Here is a 23,583-nt window from a genome sequence, read left to right as displayed (position 1 = left end):
ACTGTTGTTTTTTATTGGTCGTCATAAAAAAAAACATAAGGGGTAACACTGTTGTCTTTTTCAAATAAAACATAAGTGGTAACACTGTTGTTTCTTATTGGTCGTCATGAAAAAAACATACGGGGTAACACTGTTGTTTTTTATTGGTCGTCATGAAAAAAAACATAAGGGGTAACACTTGTCTTTTTCAAAAAGAAACATATGGGGTAACACTGTTGTTTTTTATTGGTCATCATGAAAAAATAAATAAGGGGTAACACTGTTGTTTTTTATTGGTCGTCATGAAAAAAAACATAAGGGGTAAACTGTTGTTTTTTATTGGTCGTCATGAAAAAAAACATAAGGGGTAACACTGTTGTTTTTTATTGGTCGTCATGAAAAAAAACATAAGGGTTAACACTGTTGTTTTTTATGGGTCGTCATGAAAAAAAACATAAGGGGTAACACTGTTGTTTTTTATTGGTCCTCATGAAAAAAAACATAAGGGGTAACACTGTTGTTTTTTATTGGTCGTCATGAAAAAAAACATAAGGGGTAACACTGTCGTTTTTTATTGGTCGTCATGAAAAAAAACATATCGTGTCACAATACCTGTCAATCAAAATTGAATGGAAACCTACGCTACTCTGCTTGGGCTGAATACATTTATCCCATTCACAGGAAAAAACCCAAGATATATCATATATCCTGTTTGTTGTCACTTTGTCACTTTTTGGTGCTGTTGCTGCTTTAGGTTCTACCAAAATATAAAACAATATGTTCTAAGGTTTTTAATAGTATTTTTTAATTTTTACTGTAAAAGGTAGGGAGGGCTTAGCACTGTTAGCCCATTAATATCAGCCGTCCCTGATAATATCTAATATCACGGCCAAAAGCTATGTGTGCCTCGGATGATATTATGAATCATAAAGGCTGCGCTGACGTCTCTGGTACTTCCAAAACAAGTAAAGACTTGTAGTGGGTAAACATCTTGCAGTTTAGCTCCGGGAATACAATCCCTTTCTCCTCCGTGTCTCCTCCTCCGGACTGTTCGGCAGCTCCGGCGGGGGGAGCTCGGCGGCAGTCCGGCAGAGAAGGGGTTTGTACTCCCAGAGCTGAGCTGCCGGTCTGCCGCCAAGTTCCCCCCGCCGGAGCTTCTCATCCAAGAAATCTATGCTCTGATTGGAGGGGAGTGGGGAAGTGACTCGCTCGTTTAGTAAATGTAGGCGGGGTACGTCAGAAATGCATATCTCACTCAAAAAGATGATGTACAGACTTTTTTCTAATTTTTCTATGCCTATGGGAGCACCAGAGACCCAAAAAAACACCCCAAATCCCAGGAAAAGTGTTGTTTTCATAATATGTCCCCTTTAAAAAGTGGCCGCACCCACCCCAAACATTCAGAATAAGTCTATAGGTCTACATGTCGATTATAGCGGACTACACCACCTCTTCTATTCCGCATATAATTATATTCCGATTGAGGCGTATATATGAACCTTTTTCTATTCCGATTGAGCTGTTTAACACTTCTAATCGGATCAGATGTGTCCATGTAAACGCGGCTATTGTTTTTAGTATTTAGCTTCTACACCTGCGAGTAGGCCTACACCTGGATATGTAGAAAGCGCCAAGCCTCTAGCCATATAAACGGGGGTCCCCACAGACAAAAGCTCTGTATGTAATAATCATGTTTCCAATCGTATAATAATTGTAACGTATAACGTAAACGTTTAGGCTTGACATGGTGTTTCTAGGTTAAATATTGACGTTGTTGAGGCTCCGCAATGGTTAGCTGTGTCTATGGTCACGCATGAATGTCGTGGAAAGGAACGTTGAAAGGACCGTTTTTTGAATGTAGTGGAGTAAAAAGTATGATTTTTTCCCGTATGAAATGTAGTTGAGTAAATGTATAAAGTCTCAGAAAATAAAAAATGACTTAAGTACGGTAACAAATTACTTAGTTACTTTCCACCACAATACAATTAGGTGTGTGTGTGTGTGTCTGTCTGTCTGTCTGTCTGTCTGTCTGTCTGTCTGTCTGTCTGTCTGTGTGTGTGTGTGTGTGTGTGTGTGTGTGTGTGTGTGTGTGTGTGTGTGTGTGTGTGTGTGTGTGTGTGTGTGTGTGTTTGTTTATCAGCTGCACATAGACTACTAGTGGTTCGGTGTTGGTTTGGTTTGTTACCACAGACCCTCTTAATCTACCTCCTCCATCTCACTCATTGAAATACTGTTGTGTTGTTTTTGTAGGGGAGTATTTCACCGTGTATATATACAGTACCACAATGATTCTAGGCCGTTCCCACCCTGTACAAAAACTAAAAGGCTTCACCGTCTGGGCTGAATCATTGTGGAAGGTAAACACTCATCCCCATTCACATTGGACTAAACTCAAAGTAGGCTGCATATTAAGCAGGCAAAGTAAAACAGAATATTCATCTAGATTATTCATCTAATTGATGTAGGATTAAGGATTCTTAATCTACAGTAGCAAACTGATCATTTTTAAATCAACCAAATTGTATTGCAGGTTAAAAATAAATAAATAAATACCACAACAACAATTGCACAGAGTATCCACAGCCAGGTGCCTAGGCTACAGGGATAAGACGCTAACTATAAGCTTCTTTACAGGATCAACCCGTGTTGATTATAATCTGTTAATTAACTCTTTATTTAACTATTAAAACCTTGCAAACATATAGGACTACATAAAAAAGCTGGCTCCTACCTACCCTAGCGTAGGCTACTTCTCGGGTAATATTGTTTTGCATATAATAATGGCAAGTTTATGCTGCTGCAGGTCGGACTCGGCTAGGACCCCTCCCTACACTCCTTTCGTTTTCGCATAAGGGGAGTGCTGCTACAATTGCTTGGCTCTTCACAAGAGCCACAACGTATAAGTCTTATCCCGCAGGTATAGCTTCATAGAGAGGCGATGTTTGGTATGATATTAATTCAATATGATAGCAGCGTAATAGATAGAAACCAGTCATCGATGTTCCAGGGAGTTCCAGATCTTTTCCCCACAGCAGGTAATGTCGTCGTAGTTTTTGTGCTGGGATGTTTCACTGTGTGGGGGGCCCACAATGATTCAACACCCGCACACACCTTAACAAAAACCCGTCCGACTAGGCCTACGTTATTAATCTCATGGAATAATACCTTTGAGACAGAATTATGTTTCAATAGGCGTTTGATGGACGTTTGACATTTGGTAAGTCGCATTTAGCCTTAACCCTAACCCCTAACCCTAACCCTAAACCCTAACCCTAAACCTAACCCTTACCCTAACCCAAAGACACCATTGCTGTATAAATCATCTGCAAACTATTATATTTGTTTTTGTAGGCTCTATAGCTAAAATAATATTGACTGAACTTAACATTTACGAATTTACTGTTGTAATACTATCCTAAAGTCAGAACTTATTGATTGAATTCCCCTGCAGGTTTTTGTATGGGGCTGTAGCACAGTGATCGGCTTTTCGGTAATGCCATCACTCTCGACGTTAAATTTGGAGGTAAGAAATGTTCTGTTATTAGTCAACATTCTCAAATACATTTTAAAAGTTTAATTTATTAGTTTAAACCATTTTGACATTTAATTAAAAAATGTAAAAAAGTGAAAAAAAAGTTTTTAAAGCCACCCGTTTCATTTATAACAGCACAAAAACCTGGGTTTATTATGTCTTCTTTTTGGTTCATGCATGTTATTTTGTTTTTTTCTCTCCATAAGATGATACTCCTCATGTCGCCCCCACCCTGTCTATCCTCCGCCCGATGTTGGGCGATATGGAGGGCCCGCAGGTCTGCCTGGCAACCGGATTCTACCCGGATATATCGAACAGAGTGCTCCTTAACCCGCTTAAGGATATCACCAATCAACTTTTGATATCCCCCAGGAGCAAATCATACACCTATGCTACATTTTCCAAAGGAAGTATCATCAGTAGTTGTTCAGTGGAAGGTAAATCGACATAGGGCTATTTCAAATGGGCTACTTTGAAAAATCGTTAAAAATACATTGGCCTATTACTTTGAAATCATTCTAGCCCTACCAAAAGTGGTAGGCCATGGTTCTGAAGTACTGGATGTATAATCTGTGTTAATGTGACATGTAGTCTATGTTGAAATTTAATTTATGTTCTTTAATTTATAGGTGCAGATAATGAGGCAGTTCCGACAAATGCCAACCCAACAACTGCCTACCTAACAACTAGGTCTACCCCAGTAACCGTCAACACATCATCAGGTTAGTCACCAGGAACACCAAAATGCGCTGTCCTCGACGTTGTAAAAATTGATATCTAGACATGCCATTAACAGGGTCAATTATTTTGATTGTGAAGGCCTACTCTGTTTATCCTGAACTGCCGTTCATGAAAGCCGTAGCTAACAAATCCTTTCATAAACCTTTTTTTTTCTTGACCCAAGGGTTTGCCTTCAACTGTCCTATACGAAAGTTTAAATTAAATTGAGAATTTATGCACGATTTAAAGTCGTCCATATTATAAACCCATAAAGCTCGTGTTTGTTTAATTGGGCACATTCAAATAAGAAGGCTTATCTACTTACAATAGTGTGTGTGTTTGTCTGTGTGTCTGTCCGTCTGTTCATGCACGTGTGTGTGTGTGTTTCTGTTTGGTGTTATGTTATTTTTTAATCACAAAACAATTCCTGCTTTTGGTCCAGCCCACAAATTAGAAAATCACACCGAAGTCTTCAACGCAGAACCCTCCGGTAAGTCCGCTCCTTGACCTCTCTATGAATGTGTGATAACTTCCTCTTGCTTTGCGTCGCATTATCTTCAGGCGCTGCCAAATGGCCGACATCAATCTATTTCTCTCCTTCCTTTGCGGTCCAGACAATAACAGGCTGAGCTCGTACTACCTGCTGATAAACGGCCTGCGACACATCCTGACCAAAACCCTTGTTCTCAACGTGCTGGTGGTCCTCCGAGGTCTGCTGGCCTAGAAGACCACCGCAGGGCACACATGGACACATTGGTTGGAAATATACTCCATCATGCCGTAATCATGATCAGGACCTGAATCTGATTCTTTAAAGAGGTCAGGATGTGGATTAAGGATGGATAGGCATATTGTTGTGGTGTATAGTAGGCCTAAGTAAATTGTAATTGACAATTGAGAATTTGAAGAGAAAGGATTAGGATATAGTAAAAATCACATTAAGGCTTCATTGTGGTGATGTTTATTTTTTCACTTTCGTTTTATTGTCTGTACAGTCTGTATGTATTCCTTTCTTATTTGTAAAGCGTCTTTGAGCATTTAGAAAAGCACTGTAAAAAAAAGATCAATTATTATTATTATTATTGTTAAACTCAAGCAGCCAGCACCTGTTCAATCTATCGCTGGGACCGGTTGAAGCTTGATGGTATCAGATAGATGTGGACAGCTGGGGAATGAGAAGAAGAGAAATTTGAAGCATGAGGTATAATATGTAATGAATAATAACAATTTATAGTCTACTGATTGGACAAACCCCTATCATTTAAATTAATATGGTGCACAAACAACTTTGGCCCTTGGGCCAAAAATAAAACAAAGTTGTTACACATGTATTTCTGGGGTCTTCTGGAGGCTTAAGAAGGCTGCTTGTCTGTCTTCTCTTGTTATCTTGGTGTCAGTCGTGGTGCTTGTTATTAGTGAGGAAAACCACATTTTTACTGAAACTTGAAACCATGGCAACAGAGGAAATCCTCCATGCTGATTACGATCTAATATTCTCTGACAGTTTGTTGAGTATCGGAATATCTGCCCGCAAAGCTTTAAAACGAGGCTGTCATTGACAAGCACGATGCTCATAAGTCACTTATGTATAGAGTTTTATAGGTTTTTTTTTTGTCATTATGTGTAACATCCACAACCTGGAGAAATCGATCATGTACTGCTGAATTGGACGTCTTGTTTTTTGGTTTTTCACTTGCAAAATATAAATAAAAAAAGGTTTTCACAGCCCACACCAGCCAACATAGTCCTATGTCTTTTCACGCAATTCACAGGAAAAGAGCAGCGATTTGGATTGAACCCGGGTCCTGATTTGACAGAAGGCCTATTGCCGTTTCTCTGTAATAGTGTGTTTCTGCAGGCGAAGTGGTGTCTACAGCTTAGATGAGCATTTTTTGTTATTGACGCTTGGACGTCATCGATGGAGCTATCGACACAAAACTTGTGACACTTGAGTTAGGGGAGATTTCATCTATGTGCACGATAAATAACCTGATCCTGGCTCAAGTGAACTTGTGATTCCTAGAATTGAGTTGACCTTATTATTTTATGGAAACTATAATAACTTCTACGCATTTTTGAGTCAGACACGTTCTTAGAACATGCATCACATCAAGTGTTATTTGCACCTGTGGCAATTTAGAAGATTTTTTCAAGTGTTCAAAATTTCACTGTACAGAGAAATCTATCCAGATGGACAGTATTGGTCAAAGAGGCAAACCTTTACAGCATGTAAAATAAGGCCTGTAACAAGTAGCAACAGATAGCCTACTCTTAGAATCCTATCTAATAGGATGCTACAATAATACTTCCGTTGTAATCTGGTGTGACGCTGCCCCCTGCTGGATACAGGTAGAGTTGTCTTTCTGTCAATATTTTCCTAAACAGCGATGGAAGTGAGTAAACCCAGCCCCTTTCGGGTGCAATCTTTACGGTAACTAAAAAAAGGAAAAAAAAGACCATTGGTTGGCGATTGGACCACATATTTAGAGAGTGGCATTTGTTTAAACCATTTTTTTGGTTTGGTTTGTAGAAGTTTGGATTGAACCCGGGTTCAACAAGTGTTTTTACAAAGCAGTTTTTAATTATGAGATGTAAAAGTATTTCCCAATACGCGTGTGTTACTATATCGGTAGATATGAATAAATGTAACGCTGATATTCCCATCACTGGATTTCAGAGCTTCGAACGGTTCTAACCGAGGCCTGGGAGCGCATTGTATGATTGTTTGACAAGGTTATACTATTGAAAAAGTATAAAGATAAAGAGATGTTTAATGTTGCGTGCGTGCGTGCGTGTGTGTGTGTGTGTGTGTGTGTGTGTGCGTGCGTGCGTGCGTGTGTGTGCGCGTGTTTGTCTTGCTGCTTCCAGGCCCCAGGTCCCAGGTGAGCGTGTGATGATGTCACACTCACCAGGATCCAGGTCATTGGGTCATCCTGCGCGACTGTGCCTGAACTACTTTACTTGTGGTTCACTTCCCTTCCTACAGCATGGATGTTTAGTTCCAGAGACTCCACTCCACTTTTTTATTCTTGTTTTAGTACTCATGGCGTTAACACTACTTCTACGTAAGCGTAATGGAGTTACAGTGTGAAAGTAGTATACTCATAGGCGTTAAAAATGAAGTTATCCATTAATGTATTCATCCATCCCAGACTTTCTGTTTAACATAAACAGGGGGTCTGCCTGTGTCTGGTGAAGATCAGGCCCGGGTTTTAGCAAACATTTATTTCCCAGATTGAAGGAGGATAACGGCGAGGGCCAGTTACCACCTGCTGCCGTGGACAAACTCAGCCCCCCGTCTCCTCGTCCAGGCAAGTGAGTACATCTCCTCTGCATTCCTCTGGCTCAGTCGCTATGGAGGGGTCAACCTGTTGCTTCCTTCAGTGCTGTGTTCCATGGTCAAACACAGACCCATCCTCAGCAGCACAGCAGTGTTCTCGAGATAGATGTTGGCCACTTTCCTGTGTTCCCTCAGTGGTAAGGTTTCTCTAGTTTATTCAGAGTTGACATTAGGTTGTTGCTTCTGTAGTCTATGCAGAGTGGACTTTAGTTTTGGTATCATGGTTTTTAGACAGGGATTGATCACAGTGGGCCAAGAGGAGTTGATTCAATTATGTTTGGCCCTGGGATCAAATTATCTGTTGTAAAAGGTGAGTTAAAAAGTGTTTATGAGTAGCATCGCACATGGGTAAATATAGTTGGTATCGAATGCAGAAATGCAGTCCAAAAAAGGTTTTCTCTCTTAATGTACAGTAACAATTTGCTGTGATACTGTATCTGAAATAAACCCAAAGAAACACCTTTACAGTCATGTTATTCTCGTAGAGATGCTTAACATCACAATTGCAAAATATTTAGGTTTAACTACATTATCATTTTCAATGATGCATGCAAAAAATATATCATGATTAATTACAAATACCTACTGTTACTGTTATATTACTGAAAGTGTAGGTCTACCGGTTGATTAAACTAAAATATTTTCTGCCATTGTTAGTAAAAGGCCTTAACCATGACAAAATTGCCTTTAATTGTTAATATAGGTCCATAAGTAATAGTCAAACCTAATTCGGAGGATAGGTTTTACTCATTATATCGTGAGATACGCGTTTTAGGAGTAGTTTCTCTTCTGGGAAGCTGTATAACTGACACCTTGCAGTTATTGATATGGTATTAACCACTGTGTGTCTGCGAACAAGATCTATTTCGGCCAAGGGACTAAGCTGACTGTTTCTAGCAGTAAGTTAAAGTTCATGGGTTTAAACAGTATATTTTATAATATTAGATTGACCAAGGAATAATATGAAGATTGTATCACATGAATCAATATAACAAGTTTGACATAAATGGTAAGGTTAATGTACTGAAATCACCATCAGAACAAACTAGAGTATTTTGCACGGAAAAATACTAAAAGAATCTAAAAAAGAAAGCAAACACTAATGTTTCATCCATAAACACCATTGTAATTTACTAAATACTAGCATTTAGAGGTGTGTTAAAGCATTTTGAAGTGGTTTAAAGTGTTCGTAGCGGTTCTGTCCTTTGTCCTATAGTTTGTGTCATGAGTGTTCACACTGTGTGAATCAAGGAGCAACACAGAAGATATTATTCGGTGCTGGATCAAAACTGTTAGTACAATCAAGTAAGAAATATCTTAATTTACTTTGTTCGATTAAGTTGTAAGATCATTTTCGTTCATTGGGAAACACACGTAGATAGGAATTGATCGGAAACAGCTGTTGAGTTGAATATCATTGAATATCGAAATATCCCCAAAAAACTATAGAAATGCGTTAGCCGTCCCTTGAGATGAAATTATTCCTGTCAAATTTGTATATGTATGTATATTTAGTTTTATAAAGTCTGTTTTTAGTATTTTAAAGTGCTGTCAGTAGTTATGTCCTTAGTCATAGTTTGTGTCATGCGTGTTCACACTGTGTGAATCAAGGAGGAGGACAGAAGATGATATTCGGTGCTGGAACAAATCTCTTAGTTGAATCAAGTAAGGATTATCTCCCTTTACTTGGCTAGATTGAATAGTATGTGATTTTTTTTCAAAAAGTGTTGATTGAGTTACCTATAGGTTTGATAGATATGTCTTGTTCTAGATATAGCTCAATTTGTATTCACAATTTTCTTCAACAGAAGGTATAAGGAGAAAGCCTTTCAGCATGTATTGATCTAAAAATTTGACTGGTTTCCAGTAACCATTACATCTAAAATGTGTTATTGTGAGGCTTTTTAGTTATGATTGAACGAGCAAAACATTGTTCACAATAATTTTGACCAACCTGGTAAAATATGGAAATATACATATATAAGAAAATATAGAAACGCTAGTTTTTTTTCAAAATATATTTGGGTGTTGGTTTTAGTCAAGTGTCCCCGCATATTGTGTATTCTGGAGCTCAAAATATTGTGTTTGGAAGTGGAATATCCTTGACCGTAAAACTACGCAAGATTAAACATTTGGACATTTGAAATGAACACACACAACATTTTCATGACAATAAGTTTAAACTAAGTTTGTAGTTCTATAAAGTGGGTTTTAAGAAGAGGCAGTGGTCCTGTTCTTAATTGTAGTTTTTGTCATGCATTGCCACACTGTGTGAATCAAGGACAGAAGATACTATTCGGTGCTGGAACAAATCTCTTAGTGAAATCAAGTAAGAATTATTTCCCTTTACTTTACTAGACTGATTTGTGCTTGATAATTTTTCCAACATTTTTGGCAAAATGTGTTTTTTTGTAGCATAGAGGTTTGATAGCTCTTTCTGGATCTTGATATCGATCAATATGTATTCAAAATGTTCAACAACATGGACACAGAGAAGGTAGCTAATAAACTGTTGTCAAAATCACACCAAGGGTGACACAAAATGTATGTGAACTGAGGCCTCGTTGTGAAACGCACATAATTGATTGGAAACAGCTCATGAGTTTAAGTCATGGGGCTTATTGTTGTGTGAAGTCTGGCGCTATCAAACTCATCTTTGGAGCTGGTGTAAAACTTTCCATTGCTTCTAGTAAGTTTCCTGTTGTTGCTTTTCTTAAGTATATTTTTTCTTTCGCATAGCCCCAGATGTATACAAAGTATATGTAAGATAACACATTTTGACATTTTGAACAAGCAAAAACATTTCATTTTCATTACAAAGTCAATTATTTGCTTATAATTCATTTTTTTAAAGCGTTAGTTGTCCCTCGAGAGGAGGTTATTCCAATCACATTTTTATAAAGTGTGTTTGTAGTAATTTAAATTGCAGGCAGCGGTTAGTTATTAGTTGTAGTTTGTGGCATGCATGTTCACACTGTGTGAATCAAGGAGGACAGAAGATATTATTCGGTATTGGAATAAATCTCCTAGTCAAATCAAGTAAGAATTATTTCCATTTACTTAGCTTGATTGATTTGTATTTGATAATTCTTCCATAATTGTTGTACATTTTTTGTTTCAGTAGCCTATAGAGGTTTGATAGCTCTTTCTTTCTCTTTCTCTTCATATACGTGGATAAATATGTATTCAACATTTTCAGCGAAATTGACCTAGAGAAGTTAGCTATTATAAGTTTGGAAAAAATCTAAAGGGGCACAACATGTATGTGAACTGGGCTACATTGGGAAACAAGTAGGAATTGATAGGAAACAGCTAATGAGTTTAGGTGATGGGGTTTGTTGTTGTGTGAAGTCTGGCACTGACAAACTCATCTTTGGAGCTGGTGTAAAACTTTCCATTGCTTCTAGTAAGTTTCCTGTTGCTTTTCTAAAGTATATTTTCTCTTTCATAGCCCCAGATGTATACATTTTCCCCTGGGTGGATTGAGCTTTTTTCTTCAGACAAAGTGAATGTGTCAGTGAAAAAGTTATAGATCCAACGTGATGCCTGGCAATGTGACATTAGTACTCATGTGCAGGTTTAAGCAAAGCAAATATAAATATGATTCTCATTAAAATGTTATTACAAGTAACAATATTTTAAACCCAAGCCCATGCCAGCCAGTGTTACTCTGGGTTTTGTGTATCCAGGTTTAGCACTGTGTGAATACCGGGCAAGGCAGACTTATTTTCGGGAGTGGTACAAGGCTAACCGTAGTCTCTGGTAAGTCCTCACTTCGACTTATGATAAAATACCTTTCCATATCTTATCTTTCCAGAAGTTATCGTTTGGAGGCTTATCAGCGCGTATGGATCATTAAATTAACTGGCGCCCGGCAAATTGGAACCATTAGATTGTATGTATTGTTATGATTTATAACTATTTATGAATTTGAAACACAAGAACAAGAATGGTCACCAATGATTTTGCCAGTTCTATTTGAAAAGAAATATTATGGAATTAGTTTTGGTAGTGTCCTTTCATTGTGTGCATTCTGGAGCACAAAGGAATGTGTTTGGAAGTGGAACCACCTTGACCGTAGAACTGCGTAAGATAACACATTATGACATTTGAAACAAACAAAAACATTTCATTGCCATTAAAAAGCCTTGTGAATTATTTGCTTATAATTACATTTTTTTAAAGAGTTAGTTGTCCCTTGAGATGGGGTTCTTCCAATCACATTTTTATAAAGTGTGTTTGTAGTTTTACAAAGTGTGTTTGTAGTCATTTAAATTGCAGGCAGAGGTTAGTCCTTAGTTGTAGTTTGTGGCATGCATGTTCACACTGTGTGAATCAAGGAGAACAGAAGATATTATTCGGTGCTGGAACAAATCTCTTGGTCAAATCAAGTAAGAATTATTTCCATTTACTTGGTTTGATTGATTTGAATTTTATATATTTTCCAAAATTGTTTGAGTAGCCTATAGAGGTTTGATAGCTCTGTCCTGATCATGATATAGATAAATATGTATTCAACATTTTCAATGACATGGAGATAGAGAAGTTAACTATTATACTGTTGAAAATATATGAAGGGGACACAAAATGTATGTGATCTGAGCTTCATTTGGAAACACGTAGGAATAGATAGGAAACGGCTAATGAGTTTAAGTCATGGGGCTTATTGTTGTGTGAAGTCTAGCACAAACAAAATCATCTTTGGAGCTGGTGTAAAGCTTTCCATCGATTCTAGTAAGTCTCACTTTGCTTTTCTAAAGTATGATTTCACTATCGAATTGCCCCAGTTTTCATACAGAAAATGTACGAGCGTATTGACCTTATTCTTTGGAAAAAGTGAAGGTGGCAGTGAAAAGTTAATAATTTGGAGCCAAAGTCATGGCTGTCAGAAGTAAAGTTACATAGTGCGTCTAAGCGAAACAAATGTATATATCTGTATTTTCTACTACAATTAAAACTGTTTTAACTCAAGCCAATGCCAGCCAGAGGCGCTCTGGGTTTGTGTATGCTTGTTTGACACTGTGTGAATACCGGACTAGAGAAAATTATCTTCGGGTTGGGTACAAGGCTAACCGTAGTCTCCGGTAAGTCCGGGCCGAGTATTGTAACCAGTCAAATTTGTCAAGTGTTTTTAGTTTTACAAAGAACATTTGTGTGTTTGTAGTTCTATAAAACTGTTTGTAGTTTTTTTTAATGTGTTTGGAGTATTCAATAGTGATGTGTTTTTAAGTGTGTTTGTAGTGTTTTAAGGTGCAGGCAGCGGTTCCTTACTTTTTAGTAGTTTGTGTCATGGGTGTTAACCCTGTGTGAATCAAAGAACAACACAGAAGATGTTATTCGGTGCTGGGACAAATCTCTTTGTGAAATCAAGTAAGAATTATCTCCATTCACTTGGCTAGATTGATTTGTATGGGAATCATTTTTCTAAATTATTCGACATTTTTTATTTGAGTTCCTATATGTTTGTATCTATCTTGTTCTGGATATAGCTCAATTTTTATTTACAACTTTCTACAACTGAAGGTTTCACGAGGAAGCCTATCAGCATGTATTGATCTGAAATTAGACTGGAGTCTAGTAACCATTACATTTAAAATGTGTTACGAGTTAGGCTACCTATAGGTTTGATATATCTATCTTGTTCTTGATATAGCTAAATTTTTATTTACAACTTTCTACAACAGAAGGTTTCACGAGGAAGCCTATAGCGTGTATTGATCTGAAAATTAGACTGGTCTCTAGTAACCAGTACGATTTTTTCAATTATGTTTTTCAAATACAAGGATTAGCAAAGCATTGCAACCTGCTATGATTTTAACTAATCTGTTTAAATCTAGAAATCTATAAAAAAAAAAGTATAGAAATGCGAGTTCTTTAGGGGTTCGTTTTTCTCAGTTGTCCTCTCATTGTGTGCATTCTGGAACTGAGATTGTGTTTGGAAGTGGAACATCCTTGACCGTAGAATCACGTGAGATAAAACATTCTGGCATTTGAAACAAACACATTGCATTTGATCACATAGCGTTGCAATATATTTGCTGTTCCTTTTTTCTTTTTTTGCTCTCCCTTGAGATTAAGCTGTTCCTATCAAATCTGTATCAACAAGTTCAGTATAAGGATTACTAGCTGAAAAAAACTGTAAGGTAATATTTACCTTTTATAATCACTTACAAAGGAGCTCTTGTTTTAATTATTCATCTGTTAGTGTCTCTGCTTGAGCAGTAGGTAGCTGGTTGCTTTTTGCTATGGCAAGTATCGTTGTGTGAATACTGGAGGGGGATATAAACTCATCTTTGGAGAAGGCACCCATCTATTTGTTAATTCTAGTAAGTAACGATTAATGTACTATGTCCATCTAATCTAATGTCATCTCATCTCATCTAATACAATTTATCTCATCTTTATCAACAAAAAAACAGTAGTACATTTCTCATGAATCTTTTTCAGGACAGTTAATAGTTCATAGCATCAAAATTGACTATGATTTAAATACTCCAATTAATCCATTTAAGATATTGCTGAACTGCTTCTGCCAAATATTGTATATTGTGTCAGAAGAAATCCGAGATCAGATAACATTTTCTACGCAGTCCACCCTGAGTAATTGTCATGGTACTAAACACTGTGTGACATATGGGAATGTGTTCATATTTGGAAAAGGAACCACGCTAATAATTGAATCAAGTAAGTTTTAATTTTTCGATGCAAATTGTAACTGATTCAAAATTAGCTTTTTGTTAACAATAACATAAGCATTCTATGGAATGGAATGTTTAAAAGTGAATAAAATCACACAAAAAGTATATAAATTGGTTAGTAGTTTACTAACCATTAGTTTACAGAATACATTCATTGACTAAAATACTACTATGGGATAGTTATTGCTGAGGACTGAATCAGTGTGTGACTAATACGGCTGGAGGGTTGAAACTTTTCTTTGGCCAAGGTATCAATGTAGTGGTTTTAACTGGTAAGTATTTTCTACCTGATAATGTTAAACTAGAAAGTTGATGTGATGATCTGGAATACGAAAAAAAAGTGTTGCAATATAATGTGATTATATTGAATACTGGAAGTACTTTAAGATCATTACTATACTGCTGTCCAATACATTGAGTAATGTAGTTAAAGTGAGTATATAGGCCTAAATGTAATATCTAATATCTTAAAAAATATGCCATCCATAACTGGAAAAGCTAAAACTAGGAAAAAAAGGCAGTTTCAACAAAACAATAATTAAATTTTTTGAGTGATAGAATTAAGGATAAAGTAAAGAAAATACTACAATATTAAAATCCTGTACTGGGTTATTATTTAAAAATATTTTATGGCATATGTAAGTGGAAGGTTTTTGTTAGGCAGGGTCTAGATGTGTGAGTACAGATGGCAGAAAAATCTTCTTTGGTGCTGGAATAAGCCTGACAGTTAACCAACGTAAGTTATTATTGTAATTTCCCTTAAATAATATATATTTATTTAATTTACATGACATTCCTTCTGAGTAAACGTGACTTTCAGGTGAGGTATGTTTAGTTTTTAGACGGAAACCTTTCAAATCTTAGGGTAGCATTGCTGATATGTAATCTGCATGGCATTAAATCATTAGGTAATGTTATCTACCATGATTAATACCTTATATAGATCCAACAAAAGCCCAAAAGTGGGATGATTTATTTATATATTTATTCGCTTATTTTAAGGGTAGTAAAGTAGAAACATTGACTGTTGCACAAGCAGTGTCTGATGTTTTGTACAAGTGTATAGCCAAAGCTATGTACAAGGCTATATGCCAAGGCTCATTTCCAACACCAGTCCCTTGATAGTTCAAACAATCATTAAAGTAACATGTTAGTTTAAAATCAGTGTGTAATGAAATAAGAGATGACCAGCTTCCATCTAAGACAGCACAAATAAACAACATAAAAACAAAATAACAAACAAAAACAAATAAAACATAAAGCAGTCGCAATACATTTATAGCATCAATTCAATTTACATACACAACTTATTACTAGTTGATGTTGATAGGGATGATGCTGATTTTGGGATGAGTCTGTATTAACTGAAATAAGCAATGTTTTAAGTGGACAGAAATTAATTTAAACTCAAACTTGAAATGAATCCATAGTGTTTTAAGTTGGGTGGGAACCACTGTGTGACTACTGGGTCAGGCTGGAAGATTTACTTCGCATCAGGGACCAAACTAGTTGTTGAGACCAGTGAGTACCTGAGAAACAATTTCAGTACCTGCATGATGAAATGCTTGTAGATATTTTCGTACAGCCATAAAACAGTTTTACTAAAAATATATTTTTTGCAGTCTTACTTTGTTTAGTAAGGATTTTGTAGCTGCAGTTGAGAAAGTATTTGATACTCGTCAATTAATTAAATGCTAAATTTAAGATACTGAGTAAATGTCATGTATTGAACCACTGTGGGACTGATAGTGGCTCAAGGAAGCTCCTCTTTGGGAATGGTATAATACTCACCATCACATTAGGTAAGTTTTTGGATTCAACACAGATTACCCTTCCAATGATTGAATCAAATGTAATGGGGTTTTAACGTGTAAGGGGCATTTTGTTAGCATAAAAACAGTACCTCATATTTAAACAGGCCGGTCATTCTGGTAAAGTTAGCCAATATTAGATTAGGATTCTGAATTGTGACTACAACACATTTTTAAATCATTATTTGGAAAAAACAATATTTGTTGGTTCATTTTTGCACTGCCAATCCAACAATACAAGTAACCTGAAAGATTCATCTTAATGTCTCAAAATGTATGTGAGGCATTATTACTGTTAATTACTATTTTGATAATTAAAATAATCCATAAAATAAGCACATTTTCCATAATATTTTCATGAATATATATGGATGTGTAATTGCAAAAAAGTCACTGCAATACAACTTTTACTTAAATTAGGATATTTCAAATCTTAAAATGGTTCCTTAAATGGCAATGGATTCTTCGGTTACTAGTTGATGAAGTGTATATTACTTTGCCTTGATGAAGATAGGGTCAGCTTATTCTTGTTCAGAGAATATTCACTGTGTGTCTACTTCAGGAGGTAACTGGAAAGTTATCTTTGGAAAAGGCACCAAACTAGTTGTTGAGACCAGTAAGTACCAAGTAAACAGATAAGAAATGTTAAACACAAACTAGCACTTGGATGTAAGCTAATACAGCAGGTAATAGCACTTCAAATTATAAGCGGATATTTGCAGATATTTGATATTTTGACATTTCATAAAGGGTTAAGAAGATCAAATGTATTTTGGTATTTAAAAATTGCATTTAAATATTGCAAAATATACACATTAAGATGGATATAATACAAATCTTATATTTTTTTTTATAAAAAGCATATGTAGATGCATTACTGTTAGCAGATTATATGATCATCAAGGCGACATGGTATGTTCAACATAGCAGTTATTGTTCAGAGAAAATATGTTGCGTGACTGGGCTGGGGTAGGCAAGTTTGTTCTGGGAGAAGGAATCAAATTGGTTGTTGAGTCCAGTAAGTACAATTCTTTCAGATATTAGCTTAAATGATAAGTGTAGGCATACTCAGGTTGAATATGAATGTCGAACTCTTCTCATTACAAAGTTAAAGTATGTGTCATTCGTGGTTTTGGTAGTGGTGTAGTAGTAGTACTAGTAGTATAAGTAGTAGTGGTAGTAGGAGTAGTAGTAGTAGAAGAACTGATCAGTAATATGCAAGTGAAAATATAAGAACTGATTTCTGTAAATGATCCATCCTATATTGCGGACTATACTAAGACCTAAACACATTGTCCCCCATGAAGTCTGTCTCAGGTATTTGTAACATGCTATATTAGTGTGTGACTGGCTCAAATAACAAACTCATCTTTGGGACTGGGGCAAACCTCATTGTCCATTCACGTAAGTTTATCTTTATCTAAGTTAATCAAACAATGATAATGTATATTAACAGACAATTATTTTGTTTCCATACGGAACCTACTTGTTGATCCTTGTGCTCATTGGTCTTTTCATGGTGTTCTCACTTTTAATAATTTAATCATGTTCATTACTCTTTTGAAAATGAAGAAACATTGACATTTAATCTAAAGGGATGGTTTGTAGAATTTGATTGCCATTACATCCAAATGGATTAATAGGCCAATATATGTAATGAACCCCATAGTCCATGTGCTACATGTATTAATGTCATGCGCATATTCATGAGATTCAACCCTGGAACTTGTTTTAACACTAAATAGTTATTTTATTATTTCAGCCTATATTCTTCTGTGTTACGGTTGGTCTGTAGAAACATATTCTTTGGCAGTGGACAAATTAAAATGAAAACCAACTTTGCACTTCTATCAATTATTGATGACAATAACACTTACAGCCTTATTGGAATTCGTTGTTAATGCATCATGAGGCTTTAACCTCGTTAAATCACAATTTCTGTACTAAATTCCAAGTGCTTGTTCCAACAAGTTAGATTTTGGTCTGTAGCTTAACACTGTGTGAGTAATGCAGCAGGCAGTAGGGTCATTTTTGGAGCAGCAACTAAATTAGTAATTGAAACCAGTGAGTATCATCACATTCATATTGGTATGATCACATTCAGGATCATCACAGGATGCTAAATATTTTTAATCTTGTAGTATTTTTAAAGTTGTAAACCAATTACATTATTTTATATTTACATTTGGAAGTAGAAATTGCATATTGTAAAATAATAGTTTCTAAGACTTTGTGGAGGTCCATGCTCAAATTGATCTAGTTAGATAAAAGTAACACTAAATAGTATTATTATGTCACAAATGTTGTTCAATTATCATACAATCAACTACTATAAATACTAACTCCTACAATGATAATGCTATTTATATTAACAGTGTCCTAAATTAAACCAAAAGCTAAATGTAAATTATCCAAAAACCTGCTAGAAATATGGACATAACAATAATATAATCTTATGATAGTTCCAATACGCACATCCAAGGAGATTTCCAATTTTCTGGACCTGTTTTTTTGTAACGTGTAACTTTCTAAAACTCCCTATTTGTGTCTGGCATCCAATTCATCATTTTAAAAAGGAAATCAACCATTAACTTAATCGTTGTTTTTGGTCTGCATTGTATGGATTTACTACCCAATAGCCTTTGATATTAGCTCAAATTTGGTTGAGACCAGGAGTGGTTATTGAACCAGTTCCAAGCACAGTGTGAATGATGGAACACGCAAACAGATTTTTGGAAGAGGAACAAAACTCTTAATAGAGTCCAGTAAGAATATTTGAATTGTTAAATTGCAGTAAGTAAATAAATCTAGAAATGCATCCTTTACACCGGAAGAGATTTATATTGTATTTATTAATGAAAGTTGATTTCCAAGTACCCTGAAATGTACTTTAAATATAGAACAAATATTTGAAAATATTTTTTTTTGTTACAAAATGTCAGGGTGTCAGGCTTCAAAATGACAGTAAGGCTTATTTTGAAAAGTTGCCTTAGAATTAGATTTAACTGCATTTTGACATGTTTGGCTGTTTGCCGTTGAACAAGTGAGTTTTGGAAAATCTAAATTTAATTTTTTACATTAAGGTAGATGACAGGGAGTAATGGTACACACGGATGTCAGAAATGTCCCAATTATGAATGACTAAAATATTCTGTTGTTCACGGAATTCCATACATTTTAAATTCCAAGTCAGTAACATCATTAGGTATTTGTAGCAGGGATTCTTAATGTGTGACTGCCTCAGGAGTTGGGAAATTGCTCTTTGGGACTGGTACAAAACTCATGGTTTATTCAAGTAAGTTAAAACCATCCTGAAAGTATCTTTTTAATCGGACCATGGTGTTTTATCTTTGCAAATTGAATTGAAGCCAAACTATTTAGTGGTGTTGTTTGAGAAAACCGGGGAACAGGTATGCCCAAAGTCTTTAGCCAAATATATATTTTAATTGCAAAATTCAGTCTAAGCGTCTAGTAATATACGATGTCATCACTAGATGTTGGTTTACTGTTTTACTGCTACGAATACCTCAGATGGACTTTAATTTAGTTTCCTTATTGCTAATGTTGGACTGCAGAACCGTTTCATTGGCGGTAAAGTTTTACTACAAACTCTATTTACTTATTAATTTGTTACTGATCAAGTCAGAATGATCCTTGGAATCCAGAGAACTCCTCAATTAAAGTAGACAATGTATTTTCAAAGGTTTGAAATAATAATTTTTCTATACTATCTTAACTAATTACTGTATTACAAAATAGTTTCGGACAATGTCAATTTTTTCTGCAGCTAAACATACAGGACAGCACGCCACAAATAGATTTGATAGTTATGATTTTTTGATAACAGGAGCAAAGCTACTGTAGATAAATGATTCCAGACAAATATAATAATTAACCATGTATTTTCTTACTAACGTGACAAATACATGATTTGGTGTTGAGACATGGAGTTTTTGAACCAGTTTGAAGCACAGTGTGAATGACGGAGGTCAGAAGTTGATCTTTGGAAGAGGAACAAAACTCCTAATAGAGTCAAGTAAGAATTATTTAAACTTACCTTGACCTTGACTTACCTTTTTCTAAATAAAATTCACAGGAATTCCAAATATTTATCAGAATGTAGATAATTAATTGGTTTACAGTCAGAGAAAATCTTTTATGTGACTGAGTAAATAACTTTGAGGAAAATCAAGGTATAATTCAATATATTGGTCTTGATTTGTGATTATGAGAAAATAGCTGAGTTCCACTTTAAAAAAAATGAGCTTACATAGGTCACTCAAAGTTTGAGGTTTGATCATCCAATTAATTTTCTTAATGAATACAATGACCATAATCGATAAATAACTATAAGGAGAGCTGACAAAAGTTTTGTTCAGTAGTTTGAATACTCCTTGGTATTTGTAGCAGGGTTCTTTAATGTGTGACTGGCTCAGGAAAGTACAATCTTCTTTTTGGGGTTGGTACAACCATTAAAGTTGTCTCAAGTAAGTCAATTTTGTCCTTGTAAAAACTTTCAAATCGCTCCTCCGTGCGTTACAATCTGAATCTCAATATTTGGTGACGTTGATAGAGAAAACCGATCCTAACATAATCTATTATTAAAATATATGAATTGATTAATTTAAAACTATGTCTTAAGTAATGGTAATTATTTGCCACAATCACAAATTTCCTCGTCTGAAATAGAAAACGAAAATAAAACGAGAAAGAAGAAAATAAAACATAAATATACCCCAATAGGTTTCTACAGTCGTTAATTAATTAGTTTAGTCTTGTAATTTAATTAAATAAACATACATTTGAATTTATTAAAAAGAAAATAAAGGAAAAATAAATGGTTGAAGAAAAGCTTCAAAATACAGTTGTTGTACTCTTGTCTATGACCGTGAATGCCGCTGGATATATATATAAAAAAAATAAATTGTAGTGGAATCCGGTTAATGGTCGAAACTGAGAAAACCATACGGAGAACTTTGTTTCACGTTAATTAACTCATTTTTTATCAACATTGTATTAGTAGCATTGACTTAATTGTAGACATTACATTCAACAGGCAAAAATAAAACTGATTAAAACCACCATGCGTAAAGCAATGAAGATGTTTTCCTTCTTCACTAAATGTAATGTATCTTATTATGCATACTTATTACAGATATTCGGTTTTATTAAATTGATTAAAAGAAGCTGGTTAGAAAGGAAAATCGTTTTCTGTGGTTAGTAAGAAAATACTTCTGAATTAGATATACTATTATATTGTTGATAGATGCTTTGCAGCAACAAATTATATACAAACAATATGCCAAAGATTTTATTGATTCATATTTACCTATTAATCTGTACATCCATCAACAAATCACAGTTTTTGAACTGAGCTAATTTATTGTGTGAATAGCAACAACTTTAAACTTGAATTTGGATCTGGAGCCAAAGTCATTGTTGCATCAAGTAAGTTGATAAGTTGCATATTTAAAGACTATAAAGATGTATGTACTGTGCCTAAAGAAATCGACGTTTCTGTTGGTCTTACAAACAAATGGACCGCAACAATAAATATTGTGAATATTTACACTGACTATTTCAAAGATCAATTTTTTTGTAGGATGGTCTGCTGGATTTTTTAGAAGGCCGTCATTCGCAATAATGTCAGACTTGAAGGGTTACCCTGTTTGTACGCGTTTTCCAAAGACACCACCTTTCATCCAAATGTATCAAACAAATATCAACGAGTGTGATGTGTGTTGTATTTTACAGAGGGGCCAGAAGAAGAGCCGAAATACTACCGACTAGGAAGTAAAGGAACCAAAGCCTGCCTGGCGACGGATTTCTCTTCATACAATGGGACCATTGGGACGATTGGGTTTTACAAGACATCAAAAGCTTCTAGAGCGCCTGAAGAGGCGTTCTACAGCCAGGTGGCCGTCAACCCTGAGAGCGGTACCTGTGTCGAAGGTGATTAACAATATGGAATTATATTTATAATAGCACAATTATATAATTCTGATGATGATTTACAATATAACGTCTATTAAAATAATTATATAGGCCCTTAACATGCATACTTATTATATTCCAAAAAACATGATTGTATAACATAAAATGTCTACCTCTCCAATAACAGGTGACGCAACGTGTAAGAGGGGTTTTGGGCCAGGTAAGGCCAATGTTTTTTATTCTTTTATTGAACCCAAATGGGAAATTCAGGGGTGCCAGAGCAGCAAGTAAAGGATAGTAGAAGAATAAAAATATGTCAATGTTTAAAGACAATATACAATATATACAAAATAAGAGTAGATGAAGTGTAGCACTACTACCAGCTCATTTTGTCCACTTCTATGTTGTGACCAAGGTCCTTCCCAAAGTGGCGGAAAGCCAAGGTTTAAAAGTTCCTACCATGTTTTAGCTCTAGCCAAGTGCTGAGCCAGCTCGTTAAACTCCTGGTCATTAGCAAATCCAGGCCATTGACTAAAAATACTTGGGTGGACTACCCCTTTCTGAACCTGGATGGACAGCCTGTGATTCTATGCACCAATATACCAAACATGGTCCTCCTTTGCTTAATACGTTGCTCTGTGTTCTCTTTCATTATTGTGTGTGCAGACAAGGAGGTGACCTCCATGTCTTTCATCATGCTGGTTCTGAGAATCCTCTTCCTGAAGGCCGTCGCCTTCAATGTCCTCATGACCCTACGACTGTGGATCCACTAGGTGGTAGGTCTGTTTTTCTGACTGTCCGTTTCTCCCTCTGTTCATTTGCCTGTGTGTTTGTGTGTGTGTTTGTCTAACAACCTCGTTTTTACTGTTGTTTTTTAGATTCTCTGGGATTCAGAAAACCATTGACCGAATCAACTGAAGACAACTTTTTGTTCCCCCGCTCTGCGTTCCTTGGACTGTAATGTATGCTGTGTTAACCAATGCTGGAATCACAAACCAACTAGGTTGTAAATGTCTGTGTTATTTTATAAAACAAACAAGATGGGCAGTATACCGGCACATGCACAACATCATGTCACACAAACTTTCTGTAGATGTAGTGTTTTGCTTTAAGGAAAAACTAAGTTTAACTCGTAAATGTTTTTTTGTTTTTTAGTTCTGTGTGTTATTGTCATTATGTGTTGTAATGTCACATGTACATTTCAGAGTTATATAAGTCCTCACAGCTGTACCTAGCTAAGCTTTCAAATTAATTAAGTGTCATAGATTTATTACAGCATTGCATCATTTACTGAGATCTGTCTATGGCTTGTGTGTTGAATGCGAATATATAATAAAGCAGTATTTCAATTAATGTGTATTCTGTTCAATGCAAACATGAGACTATGCAGAACTACACATCCATACTTCTGAATCTTTCCCCCTGATTCATGAAAATAGCAGCACTTTCCTTCCAAATTTAATTAATTAATTTTATGTATGACATGTATCAGGTGTGTTTACATTTCTACCTTTGTGATTACCTGAATGACGATGTAATTAAAAAAAAAAGAAGGTAAAATACAAAGCA

General features: G+C 35.6%; 1 protein-coding gene and 1 gene segment (V, D, J or C); both read left to right on the top strand.

Annotated features, from left to right (window-relative positions):
• The first annotated feature begins 2,840 nt into the window (after positions 1 to 2,840).
• trdc (T-cell receptor delta constant) lies at positions 2,841 to 5,968 on the top strand. 2 transcript variants are annotated; one of them, XM_030363681.1, is made up of 6 exons: positions 2,841 to 3,014; positions 3,431 to 3,502; positions 3,718 to 3,948; positions 4,141 to 4,233; positions 4,674 to 4,721; positions 4,846 to 5,968. In XM_030363681.1, exons 3-6 carry the CDS (start codon positions 3,762 to 3,764, stop codon positions 4,953 to 4,955), a joined length of 438 nt encoding a protein of 145 aa, XP_030219541.1. In that variant the 5' UTR covers positions 2,841 to 3,014; positions 3,431 to 3,502; positions 3,718 to 3,761; the 3' UTR covers positions 4,956 to 5,968. The 2 variants fall into 2 exon arrangements, with proteins under 2 accessions (XP_030219541.1, XP_030219540.1); XM_030363680.1 differs by lacking the exon at positions 2,841 to 3,014 and having other exon boundaries at positions 3,071 to 3,502.
• Positions 5,969 to 18,950: 12,982 nt separating this feature from the next.
• Positions 18,951 to 23,367, top strand: LOC115548821 (T-cell receptor alpha chain C region-like). The segment is given in 5 exon segments: positions 18,951 to 19,375; positions 21,835 to 22,032; positions 22,202 to 22,234; positions 22,681 to 22,790; positions 22,893 to 23,367. Coding segments are annotated over 4 exon segments (351 nt in total).
• The last annotated feature ends 216 nt before the right edge of the window (positions 23,368 to 23,583 follow it).

Source organism: Gadus morhua, chromosome 8, assembly GCF_902167405.1.
Source record: "Gadus morhua chromosome 8, gadMor3.0, whole genome shotgun sequence".
Lineage (NCBI taxonomy): Eukaryota > Metazoa > Chordata > Actinopteri > Gadiformes > Gadidae > Gadus > Gadus morhua.
Note: the sequence above shows the minus strand (reverse complement) of the source record. Positions and strands in the feature narration are given on the sequence as shown.